A 14383-nucleotide genomic window follows, 5' to 3' on the forward strand; every position below is an offset into this window, starting at 1 on the left:
TGAATGTGCCTGTTGCTACATTGCATATATACTTAGTGTGTACTGTATATAAAACATTGATTATATTGTGTCCAGGTGGACGAAAATGAGAGCCCTCAATTCTGTTGAACTGCATTTGTGTGATAGCAAACTTTCCTTCAGTTTCACTTTGAATCTCAATATACGATTTGTAGTGTATGCTATTTATGAGGAGTGGGGGTAAACAGAGTAGCTAACAATGGAATATGCAAATCTATAATTTGGAAGAAAAAATCCAAATCCCATCACAGTATCTATGGAGTTAAATGGCACAATGCACATTTGAGCATCATGTCAGTTGGACAAGTAAGTCATAGCAGGAGAAAATTCCTAATCACAGTCAATCCACCAAGCTATAAATTGGATGGAGAGAAAATAAATCCCAACCCCCATGTGTCATGATGATGCAGCATGACATAGCGATATTCTCCTTAATTCCACTGGGTGGTGCAACTGGATTACCTTTGATCTGTTCTGTGTCTGACATGATGCCGAGTTTCCAAAAAGACTTACCTTTGTCATCAGTAGTTGGTAATTGGCTCTGTAGATCTGCGGGAGCCTTTACTGGAGTTGTGGATTCAGGAGTCTCGAATGCTCCATCAGAGTCAGAACTCCTACAACATAAGACAGGAGGATGGGTACTTAGTCAAGGCTGCTATGAATCATTCTGACATCACCTTGGTATAGAGTTTCCGCCACAAACCAGGGAGAATATCTTTCTGTGACAATTTTAAGTAGGAAGACCTAAGTATGTATAAACCACCACTTGAGACAACAAGATGTATTGATATAAAATAAAACAATGTAAAGCAAATTGAATTAAATTGGTTCTTCCACAGCAACAGACACAGCACAAAAATGAGTTGTATGTTAGAATCGATGCCTTAATGATCAACAGTGTCTTTTTCAATAGTGAGCACATTGCATCCTGTCTCACCTCTGTCTGACCAGCTCCCCTGCAGTCTTAATCATGCTGTCATGACTTGAGCTCCAGGACAGACGCCCAAAGAACCCAAATGCCGGATCCAAGTCTGGACTGACTGCCGCCCCTCCCAGCAGACTGTCCCAGCCCCAGCGAGCCCACTGCAGTGGAGACAGAGCCTGCCACGCACTCACTGCCATAACGGCCAGCAGCTACAATGCTAGTGTCTGACACACAGGTAGACGCCCACAGTCTCTTCCAAGACAAGACTCTTCTATTTTCACTGCTCCCTTTTCAAAATTCAGCTTTCTTCCTGATGCTCATCAGTCTCATCAATCAATTCCTTATTCCTTATCGGTTATTTTTGTCATCCATAGTCACCGGTCACGAGCAAAATATGGCTTCAAATCTAAATGAGACAGACTGCAGAGGCTTACTGCCTGCAGACTGTGCGCACTATCTCCCTTCTCTCAGCCTCCCTCTCTTCATCGACTTCCTCCCCATCCAGGTCCATTTTCATACACAAGCACTTTTTGAACCAATTCATTAAATACATTACATTTAAAAAATTGGCAACACATGCCAGAGTGAATTCTGGGACTCCACACATCATACTAATAAGCAAATGATGGAATCAAATATATAATGATAAATGACAGATACTACATTACAATACACTGTACGCTGTATGTGAATACTATCAAATGGACAATACATATAAAAAAAGCAAATGCAATATTACTACAGAAAATAATTTATGAATGTATTGTACATTTATGGATTAAAGAAATGGAGAATACCTGAAATAAATAAAACAATAATAATTGTAGTGCATTGGAGCTCATTTTAATGCTTCATGTTCTTACAGAAGACATTTTCCCCATGACAACATGACTGATGTTGCTATGGTAACTGGACTCCCCGCCATATGTTTCATTATTGTGTGAAAATTGAGTCTGGGAACACTTAAACACTAGAAGGCATTGTAGGACAGCCAACCTGGCAAAGTTCTGGGATATGCATGTGTTACATTATATTAATATAAAATGATGACAGCTGCATTTTCTTTGTCCTGATCTCATGAAAATGCATTTTATTGTATTATGTTGGTGGGCATCTTCTATTTGATCAAAAATTTGAATTCAGCAAAGTTATGTGCTTACATAGAATACATATCATCCAAAAGACATAATAGTTGGATCCTAATGACCTGTTTTCGAAAAATCTGAAAACGTATTTAGAAAAGCTGTGCAATGTCTGGTTGAAGGATAGCAGACAAAACATGGAGAGAGAAAATAGATGGGAAAGGCAGTCTGTGAGTAAACAGTGTTCCAGAGCACAAGGGCTAACCTAAACAAAGAGAGCAGCACCCAATGCTGAGAGTGGAGAAGGCCTGCCTGAAAGACAGACGCTCTGTGGTGGGAGGTGCTGCATTTTAGACAGACAGATGAGACATAGACAGACAGATGAGACAGAGTCCCTGGCCAACATACACAGCCTTAACAGCTTTCACAGCGATGGATGGAGAACTGAAGTACGGTATTCTTATGGGAATCAGTAATGAAAATCCAATACAGTATTTTACTCTCGGATTTGTGGCAGGGTGGAAGCTGCGTCATTGTTCCAAAGAGAAATAGGATGAAAAGAATGAATGGCTTCCTGCTACAGCCCTTCACAATTGATTAGCTCAAGTGACTAGTACTCAAAATCTTTCCAAACCACATCTGTCTGTCAGTCACTTAACAAATCCATTTTCCCTTCACCTGTACCTGATTAGCAATCAAGAAACACCTGTTCCCGGTTGCCAATCAGGATGCTTTCTATGCCAGCCCTGTCCTCATTGAAGATCATTAGTTTCTACCCAATTCGTACATAGCTTTCCCTATGGTTCATGTGCACTTCCCCGCTGCACTGTTTCTTTGGTTTTTGTCATTAAATACATTATCATGTGCTCTTTGCTTGCCGTCTCTGCATTCTGGGGTTAAGCTGCAAGCTGTGTTTGTCCAGAACGTAACAACTTTGTAAAGACTTCCTACATTTCTGTAAATCAAGAGAGCGCTTCTTTCCATGTAGTGACCCTACATGTTAGGGAAGTAAGCGTTAGCTTGAATGTGTTAATATTTATGAAGATGATTATAAAAATGTATACACCCCCTTATCTTTACTGTCCTAAAATTAATACTCGTGTACATATATACAGCATAATACACACACACACACACAAACATATACTGCACATACATACATATATATACACACACATACATACATACATACATACCAGTGGCGTGCGGTGAGGTTAATGTCTGGTGAGGCACTGCATCATCACAGTCAGATTTACAAACATATAAACCCTAAATAGTATCTTATTCACCATGTGATTGGCAGCAGTTAACGGGTTATGTTTAAAAGCTCATACCAGCATTCTTTACACAACTGTAGCACACAAAAATGCATATTTAATAAAAAAATTATTATGGTCTTACCTTTCTTGCTGGACAGCCTTTGCGTGTGTACCACGCCGTTTGAAAAGAACGGGTCTTCTGTCCCGAAGTCAAAAGCAAACCTTTTAGCTCCGGCGTTGGTATACCTTTAATTATTACCTCTTGCTTCGATTGAAAGTCCAGTTTAGAAAACTGTTTTATTTTACATATGTAATCCTCCATGTTTTTAATAAAAGTCCAGGCGAGAGGAAATAAACAATAGTTGCAAACTATTTTCTTTTTTTCTTTTTTCTTCTGCGGCCGAGGAATGATCTCTGGGATCACTACCGCCCTCTACCACCAGGAGGCCGGATTACTGCAAGCCTCAACCAGTACGTCTTTTGCAGCAGATTTATGAATGCTCAGCACAAGAAATACGTTACACACATACAGTTTTTGACAAAATACACTGTACATTATATACCTCAGCTAACTAAACTATGCCATAGTTTAGTTAGCTGATATAATTCATATAGCAATACAGTCTCACTGCACAGCAGCTCAGCAGTTAGCCGAGTCATTGCGCACAATCCATGTTGAGGCACAAATCAGTGACGTGCCTCAACTGGCTGCTGATCACCGCACCGTCTCTTCTCAGTATTTGAACGGCAAATGTGAAAATAAAAATAATCTAAAACTGGTGAAGTTAAATAGAAAATAACTTTAGTATAATCACTGGATACATATAACAATTTAATATATATATATATATATTTTTTTTTTTTCTTTCCATGACGGCAGGTGAGGCCCCGCCTCCCCTGCCTCTAGTGACGGCACGCCCCTGATACATACCATACTTGCCAACCTTGAGACCTCCAATATCGGGAGGTGGGGGGTAGGGGGTGGGGTGTGTGGTTGTGGGCGGGGGGCGTGGTTGGGGGCGTGGTTATTTACAGCTAGAATTCACCAACTCGAGTATTTCATATATATATATATATAGCTGAGATAGGCTCCAGCGCCCCCCGCGACCCCGAAGGGAATAAGCGGTAGAAAATGGATGGATGGATGGATATATATATATATATATATATATATATATATATATATATATATATATGAAATACTTGACTTTCAGTGAATTCTAGCTATATATATATATATATATACACATGTATATTTATTTTATTTACATATAAATAAAATAAATACTTGAATTTCAGTGTTCCGGTGGCTATCCATTAGATGGCAGTATTGTCCTGTTTAACTTCTCCGTTCATGATGAGTATATCATTTCGGCCACCGTGTTCAATGGAGAAGTCTGTTCTACAAAATTTACAGGCAACATACACCTTCCCCTTCGAACTGTCCTGGATGAACTGAAATTCTTGTTTCCATTCGTTTTGGAACTTGCAAGCGTATTTCTTCATCTTGCTCGTCGACGGCGTCGCCATGTCTGTAATTTCCTCGTTCTTCTGCTTCGTCTACTTGTTGTGTGCGCAGTTGTGCACTCTACTCTCTAAAAGCCGTAGATGGTATGACATCATTGGGCAGGCAAGCTGTTTATATTGTGGGAAAGCGGACGTGAGAACAGGCTGTCCCCACTCAGGTCCGCATTGAGCTGGAGGGGGCGTGGCCTCCAGCTCCGGCTGAATACCGGGAGTTTGTCGGGAGAAAATCTCTGCCGGGAGGTTGTCGGGAGAGGCGCTGAATACCGGGATTCTCCCGCTAAAAACGGGAGGGTTGGCAAGTATGATACATACATACATACATACATACATACATACATACATACATACATACATACATACATACATACATACATACATACATACATACATACATATATATATATATATATATATATATATAATTTTTTTTTTTTTTTCCCTAAATATCTAAAAGTATTCATATTCTATACGTAAGAATTTGTATCCAATCAAAATGCAGCGAGCTTATGTTGCCATGCTGTACCAAATCTGCCCGGGGCCTTCAGAATCAACAATGCGGGCGCATGTGCACTGTAAGTGAATGGATACATATGGCTGATAGACAATTGCCATAGCCAATCAGATCACGAGTTGTTGTTAGTAAGGCCTTCTAGCTGCCCTTACGCTCTGAGTGGATACACACTTGGACTCACAAGTTGCGAAAACAGGAAGTGGCACCGGAGCCATACGAGCCATAGAAAGCCACAGAAAACTCACCTGTACTCGCAAATATATATCTGCCACCTAATCAACATGTTGCTCTCTTTCTTTGTAAGGCCATTTTCAAAAAAGATACTTAAGAGAAACTACATCTTGTGAGACGAGGTCGGCCGACACCGGAAGCTATCTCGGCGGTGAAATGGTTTTCCCGCGACTTTCACACGAATCAACCGACTACTACGAGCGGTACCACTGGCTTATAGGGCGTCGAATGGGGGCTACAAATTGTGAGCTCAAATATTTTATTTCTTAACTTTTTCATGTTTCATTTGTTTTATACAATTATTGTAATTTTGACAGTACCACGTAAGATAGGTTTTAATTGCTGTAGCTGGTTTATTGAATGTTAAATGAGTCGAAAAATAGATTGTTTTGTACACTGTTGAGGGAATTCAATGGCCAGTAGTGTGCAAGTGTGTTTCTGTATAGCAGGGGTGGGCAATTAATTTTTACCGGGGGCCGCATGAGCAACCCGAGCACTGCTGGAGGGCCACACCGACAATATTTCAATTAAGTTTTGCACAAATTATTTTTGATATACCGTAACATAGATAATAATAATAATATTGTCATTTAACCTAACTTATCTTTATACAAAAGCAGATGGCTTTTGATGGTTTTATTTTTAACACTTTCTTACACAACACTTCCTGATGTATATTACAATACAAAAATTTCAATTTCTGTCACTTCATCCTGCATCCTCTTTGTTGTGAACGTAGCACGTCTGTAAGGTGATTGGCGAAGAAGGAAGAAGCGTTGCTGTTGCGGAAATGAGGAGTGAGGATTGGTTTTCCTTTTGGAAAGAACGAGATAAGTTGAGCTGTGTTAGTATAGCATGCTCAATAAAAGTTTAAAAAGAACGTCAGACTTGGTGTGCACTTCTTCTGGACGCTACAATTGATGTCACAAGTGGGATGAAATGCCTCCCAGTTCGCCTTGCCATCAAACCTGGGAGTCTTCATTGAGGGCGGAATTCCCCCCGTGGCAAGCAGCGTGGCTGCACCTGTAAACGCTCTCTCTCTCTCTCTCTATGTCTCTGTCTCTCTCTTTGCGGCGAGCTCCTCACGTGGCACGTACCTCCCGATGACGTAGCACACAAGCAGCGCAGTATGCGCAAAGTTTTACTTCTGACACCAATTGTAGCGTCCAGAAGAAGTGCACAGCAAGTCTGACGCAATTTTTAAACTTTTATTGAGCATGCTATACTAACACAGCTCAACATATCTCGTTCCTTCCACACGCACGTCTCCTCACTTCTCATTTACACAACTCAAGAAGACATCTACTTCAGCAGGTCGTTACACTATATTCTTTAAACACAGCAACATGTGTACCACAAATAAGCACACGGCTTTACCTTTACTTGGCAGTCCATGTCTTTTTTAAAACACGCCATTCGTCATCAACTTTTCTCTTTTTAGCGTCTCGGGGATAACCGCTGTGCGCCTTCCCTCACAGGACATACGCACATATAACACTTTTCAAAATAAAAGCAGCACAGTTGTATTGCACGCACGACAAAGATGTTTTTTAAAATGTATTTTGTATTTGTGATCTGCGCGCTCGAGCATACGTCCACATGGAAGTAATACAAATAACGCTTTTCAAAACAAAAGCAGCACTGTTGTATTGCACACTCGAAATAGATACTTTTTTAAATGTATTTTGTAATTTATAATTGGCCTCACGCGGGCCGGACAGGGACGTACAAAGGGCCGGATGCGGCCCGCGGGCCGCAGAATGCCCAGGTCTGCTGTATAGAGTCTCCAGCCGTGTCCATGTGGTGACATAAATTACAGTATTTTGAGAAGTGAAGTCGGACTAAGTCGGACATCACTGAAGGCCTAGGTGAGAAATGCATGGACATTATATATATATATATATATATATATATATATATATATATATATATATATATATATATATATATATATATATATATATATATATATATATATATATATATATATATATATATATATATATATATATATATATATACACACACACATACATATATACACACACATACATAAACACACACACATATACATACATACATATACAAAGTTCACATTGCAATGCATGATACTCAAGACTTACAGACAGTTACTGGTTATGTCTTCAGTATTTGTCATTATCATTATGTGTTTGACCTATAATGACCAGCAGAGGGAGCACTTATATTGTTATTACCCTGTTCAGTGAGCTGTATGGGTAAGCGTGATGTCATGGGACATGCACTTTCTGGGAAAACAGCCTCTTTTGTTTTTACAAGCTACGATTAATGTTCTTTACAGGTGTCATGTGTTCTGCACTATGCTAATACGAAGGAACGCCTGGCTTTCAAAATGTAAGCATGAGATCATCACATGACCTATCTCGATCAATCTGAAATTATTGAGAGCAGACAGATGGCGCATTGAAAACAATTGTGTTATATGCCATTTGATAGTGATAGCACATCAAATCATCAGTCTTACTAACTGGTGGCTTTCTGAAGGCGAACAATTAGCTAATGAGCATAGTAAAACAAAGTGTGATGTTACGCACACTACCGGTAATAGAAAAATTCACTCTAGCGAGCAACAAGGTCTGAATATAAGGCTTCACCAAATCCTTGTACAAAAAACATTATTTCTACATTAATAACATGATAAATAAATGATAAATGGGTTATACTTGTATAGCGCTTTTCTACCTTCAAGGTACTCAAAGCGCTTTGACAGTATTTCCACATTTACCCATTCACACACACATTCACACACTGATGGCGGGAGCTGCCATGCAAGGCGCTAACCAGCAGCCATCAGAGGCAAAGGGTGAAGTGTCTTGCCCAAGGACACAACGGACGTGACTAGGAAGGTAGAAGGTGAACCCCAGTAACCAGCAACACTCCGATTGCTGGCACAGCCACTCTACCAACTTCGCCACGCCGTCTCCAATCTCACTCATCTCGCCACACACACACACACACACACACACACAGGTCCTCGCTCCCTGGTGCAGCTGTATGTCTGAGCTATAAATAAAACAAAGTGGAGCACTCTTGGCCTGTCTCTAACTCTCTCATCCAGTCATTTTGCTGCACACGGTGCTCCATTTTAACACTGGCTCCTGCTCCCAGCATGACAATGATGTCGCCCTTAACCCAGCCAAACATCCCACCACCAGGTTGAACTCATTGACTCCATCTGGCTTCCAGTATATGACATAAATGAAACGGCACAGTGATCCAGTACAGTGCTCGCACGTGCCTGCGCATGTACTCACATGCCTTCATTTACACCACAACAACATTACGACAACAAAGACCACATGCTCTGACGGCTACAGCGGGGTACTTCACTACAAAATAAACAGCTCTCAATTATTCATTTGCAAGAAATAGAAGGTAAATGACAATATGAAATTACTTCTCCACTACGCTGTGTGCAAAAAAAACAAAAAAAAAACTCACCATTCGGATTATTTCTGCATGGAAGGCTGATTCAAACCGTACACATGACAGCAGAGCTCAAGCTGCTATTTTGCCTGTTTTACTTTTTCAAGGTAATATTTAAGGGTTGTATTCAAGTATATAACAGGAAATCATTTAAACGGACACTTACATGTGTTCTTGAGTAGGAAATGAGGTCTGTCCTTGCTCCAAGGATTCGTTGGCTCCCATTCTCAGCTACCTCGGCTCCCAACCGCCCCCCACCACATGCACTTCAGCTACCATCCACATCCACCTGCTCCCTTTCAAAACTCCTTTTTCCTTCAGCTGTTATCCTGTACCAAAGAAGGCGAGCGCAAGCTTCTAACGTTGCACTGCAGAGAATAACCACGTCCTCGCATTAAATCCGTGGGTTATTAAATGTTCATCACTTTATGAATATAGCATCCCGCATCCTCTGCGCTTGCACAATGGACATGTTCCTCTTATTCCGTTTCGTTCATCTGGAGAATGAAGGCATGAAGGCAAAATGTACAAGGATGGATAATCCAAATAGATGCAACAATAATCCTGCTTTCTTGTCGCCTGGTATGAGGTGTATGAGGTACCTCCTCTCTGTTTGGATACGGCTGAGCAGTGATGCTGCACACCCTGCCTCCTCCCCCATCCAAACATCCCCCTCAGCGCTACCCGCCTGTGTCTTTAAAAAGACAAGCAGCATTTTCTAGACGAGGGAGTCAAACAATAGAACCCCAAACACAGAGACAGTGTCCCCATTCCACTATTCTAAAGAATTCCTACCTTTGTCCTATCTGCATCCACATTTATTACCGAGCAGTTACATGGAAAAATGGATCGTTATGCCTCTTTTTCAGACAATGACAGCTTTCAGCACTCCGTGTAACCAACGACTGTGATGTTGGAGGTAAACAAAAGACTGAAAGAATAGTAGTGGCGTGTCATTCAACTCTGACCTCGTTATAGTTTTAGACGTCTACGCCTCTCCCTTCTGTCAGTAGCTTAGTACCAGCATGTACTAAGATATATATTGTTTTAAACATCCACTAAGATAGAGAGCCCTGATTAGCAATCATTCAATGACATATTTTTTAGTACAAGATATAGGAACACTTTAGTGCAGTGTTTCTTAACCATTGTTGGGCTGCAAATGTTCCCTAGAGGGCCGCAAAAAAATATCTGTTTCTCAGCTGTAGTCCCGTATGGGCCGTGGCTGTACTTAGTTGCAATACACTTTTCCACCACTTGTGGCAGTAATGACAATATCAAACAAACAGAAGAAGTCTGGCGCTTAAGTCATAGAGCAGGGGTGTCAAACGTCTGGCCCGCGAACAGGTTTTATCCGGCCCGCGGGATGAGTTTGCTAAGTATAAAAATAAGCCGAAATCTTTGAATGAAAGAAACCGCTGTTCTAAATATGTCCACTAGATATCGCAAGAGCAATTCTTTGTATCTTTGTAGATTATGCCACATATGTAAAAAAAAAAAATAAACCACATGATATGCACCAGTCGAAGAAAAATATTAAACATAAATAACATCCTGTATTTTGATTTTAATATACTTTTTTTTATCTTGATAGATTGAAAATTAACACCAATGAGTTAACTGATGAACATTATCACATAATTTATACAGAAAGTATAAATAACTACAGGTAAAGATAGAATACTATTAGCCGCAACATGTAAGGGCGTGTGCACACGCACGCACGCACGCACGCACGCACGCACGCACGCACGCACGCACGCACGCACGCACGCACGCACGCACGCACGCACGCACGCACGCACGCACGCACGCACCCACACACACACACACACACACACACACACACACACACACACACACACACACACACACACACACACACACACACACACACACACACACACATATTCTTCCACAAGCAAACGTTTTAACTCAAATATTGGGGAGTCCCTGGAACAAAATATGGGGTGGGAGTGTGTGGCCAAATATACATTTTGTGGGTCCTCCTTGACGGGAATATGTTTGAGAACCACTGATATAGAAAACTTTTTTTCTCTCAGAAAACTGTTTAGAAGAAATAGAATTCAGGTCTTTATTGTACCCATGCTTAGGCGAAGTGTTCCTTTTGCCCACATTGACGATAACATGTTGGGGCTTTATATTTTTTAGTGCATGGCCAGGAGTGTTTTCTTTATGCAGTTTTTTATTCACATTAAACTAGCGTGGTTAAGTGGGTTAGAGAAATCGGTGAAACCCTCACATATCGTTGGGTTGCGTCGCTAAATATGAACAGTGGGGTACATATTATATTGTATGTCGAGAGTTTTTGTCTTCTTACGTCTATGGATGTTGTCATTCATCCAGGTCATTCTGCTCTCAGGGCGTTCAATCGATCGCAACTGGACTGTTCGGTTTGTCTTAGCAGATGTTTCCCCTCTCATCCGAGTAGGTCTCAGTAGTTACTGCTCATAGACTTAGATTGGTCAGATCTAGTCTAGCGGCTGGTGCTAAAACCCCAAATATTCATACCCCAACACCCTCACAACAGCACTCAAGTGGCATTAGAAGGACCAGTATTGATATTGTGTACACCTAATTTGTCTTTTTTTTTAGACATCTTCTGTATAGCATGAGTCCTATGGGGTGAAATAAGAGCAGGGACAAGTTCCTATTGATTGTCTGAGAAGGAATGAGGAAGAAAGACTAGCAAACTGAAATATGAGGAGAACAATCTATTGTTCACGCATGGGAAATCTATGAATGAGGGCTAACTACAACAAAAAAATACCCCCTGTAGCACGTGAAATCATAATAGTCGAGATGAATACATGTGATGTAAATGACAAATGAAAGAAACTGAAGAGCTTCAGTTCCACAGTGCAGCAAAGCCATGCAGTGTTCATCTAAAGCCAGATGTTTCTTTAAAAAGATGGGGGTTTCATGTAAACCATCCATTAATGGGTGTTTCCAGGGAATAATAATGTGATTCTGCCCTCAAATGGACCAAATGGTCGATTTTTAACAGCCAGAGGGGAAAGGTAAATGCAGTCTAGTCACATGGACACCAAATATATTGATTGACACTGCCAAACCCATGTTCAAAGCATGCAACAAAGCATGTGCTGCATGTACAATGCTCTAAACGTGAATTACTTATACCTTCTTGAGCCTTGCAAGTTTGCCTGGAATGCAAACTGGAAGAAGCGATACCAATTTAAATGCACTTAGGCCATGAGAAATACAGCAATGGCTGCGTTTTTCCTGAAAGATTTATGACAGGCCTCAAGTAGAATCAAGCTCACCACCAGCTGCACAAAGAGAATGATAACAGGAATGCAGTAAATACAATCTAACCTCTGTAGACTGGATGCATTTTAAATTAAACTGTGTTGCATTTCAAATAATGCTATGTCTAGCCTTCTTACTATAGGTTAGTAACAATAACAAAATAACATTTACAGTACAGAAGACTTACAAATAACCCACATGTCAAGCAACCAAGATAATAAACTATTTCAACAGCATTTTGAAATTGTAGAAAAAAGAACAAGCATATCCATGAAGCTATACCATTATGTCAGGAATAGCAGAATATCTAAAAATAAAAATAAAAATAAATACAGTATATATATAGAGAATGGGGTCACAGCAAAAACAGAAGAAATGAAAGTGAGGCCATGTCCATATACCTGTATACACGGATACTTAATAAAGGCATACTTATCTTTGCGTTTAGGGCTCTTGTTCACATGAAAACGCAAACTTTTGTCGTTATAAATTCTGACTTTGCAAACGCTAGCCAAGCTGAAGAGTTCCAAAACTCTCCGCTCAGCGTATACGTGTACACAGCTCAAACGGAAACTTGTACTCTTCTGATGACGTCACAGTTTTGCGCTATCATTTTCAAAGTTCAACAACACGGCCTTGCTGGCTTTAAACACAATAAAAAAACAATTGGTATGTGTTTGAACATAAACATGCTGCATATCATGATCCCACATGACAATTACTTGTATTTTGTATAGTTTGCCTCCATTTGCTACCACTCCTCTGGTTTGAGTGCTGGCTCCGTCACCTGTGCCAGGCTGCCAATCAGGATGCTTTTCAGGACTGGATCAGTGTGCTTTGTACCTCAACGTTGTACCTTTGCTTGCTTTACGCGTCATACGACTGTTTTCCATTTGTGCACTTCCCAGCTGCACATTTTTGTTTTTGTGTTACCTGCGTTTCCTTTCTGCACTTGCCTGCCGTCTCGACATCCGGGCGGTCCATACATACATCGAAACGTATCAAAAAACAACACAGTGTAGTTTAATACATTCTTATTATTATTATTATTATTAATAATATTAGTATCATTATTACAACGGCTTTAGCACACTCAAAATCTTGACATATCTTGCAAGCAATTGCGGGCTGTGCATTTCACACCTAGGCCTTCAGTGATGTCCTACTTAGTCCGACTATAATAAATAAATCTCATAATACCATAATTTATGTCACCACATGACCACAGCTGGAGAAACATTATAGAGTAAGACACTTGCGCACAACTGGGCATTGAATCACCTCGATAGTGTACATATGGGATATTTTCCAACACATTAAAAAATCAATAAACCCACATCAGCAATTAAAACACATCCGTACTGACATGGTACTGTCAAAATAAAAAATAATTTCAAAAACATTAAAACATGAAAAATAGACACATTAAATATTTAAACTCACAATTTGCAGCACTCATCAGAAGCCATTAACCAGGGGTACCACTCATAGTTGTTTGATTGGTTCGAAGGTGGCGGACAAACCCTCTCACCGGCTGGGACAGGTTGGCAAGCTCAGCTGACATTGTCTCACAAAATCTAGCTTCTCTTGAAAATGACCTTGCAAGTCTATCTGCAACCTAATCAACCGTTTGCTCTCCTTCGGCCACCTTGGGTGAAAGAATAGAGCAGATTTTAGATTTCTCTGCTCGCCAAGTGTGGATCCCATATACCGTAATTTCCGGACTATAAGCCGCTACTTTTTCCCCTCGTTCTGGTCCCTGCGGCTTATACAAGGGTGCGGCTTATTTACGGCCTGTTCTTCTCCGACACCGACGAAGAGGATTTCGGTGGTTTTAGTACGCAGGAGGAAGACGATGACACAATGATTAAAGACTGACTTTTCATATACCGGTAGGCTGGTTATTTTGATAACGTACAGGCGAGCACTTTGTATTACTTTTCACCGTTGTATTATTTGTACTCTGCACGAATGCTGTTCGCCATGTCAAAGATGTGAAAGTTTGATTGAATGATTGAAAGATTTATTGTTAATAAATGGGACGCTTTGCGTTCCCAAACAGTCATCTCTGTCC

The 14383-nt window shown here is 40.6% G+C and overlaps 1 protein-coding gene across 10 annotated transcripts in view; it reads right to left on the reverse strand.

Moving 5' to 3' along the window:
• Window positions 1-14383, reverse strand: part of tacc2 (transforming, acidic coiled-coil containing protein 2) — a 93351-nt gene that overhangs the window by 31908 nt on the left and 47060 nt on the right. For all 10 annotated transcript variants that reach the window (XM_062058442.1, XM_062058441.1, XM_062058445.1 and 7 more), the window contains one exon: window positions 532-632. In XM_062058442.1, the coding sequence (XP_061914426.1) occupies window positions 532-632 (101 nt within the window). The remainder of the gene's footprint in view (window positions 1-531; window positions 633-14383) is intronic.

Source organism: Entelurus aequoreus, linkage group LG09 (assembly GCF_033978785.1).
Source record: "Entelurus aequoreus isolate RoL-2023_Sb linkage group LG09, RoL_Eaeq_v1.1, whole genome shotgun sequence".
In the NCBI taxonomy this organism is placed as follows: Eukaryota; Metazoa; Chordata; class Actinopteri; order Syngnathiformes; family Syngnathidae; genus Entelurus; species Entelurus aequoreus.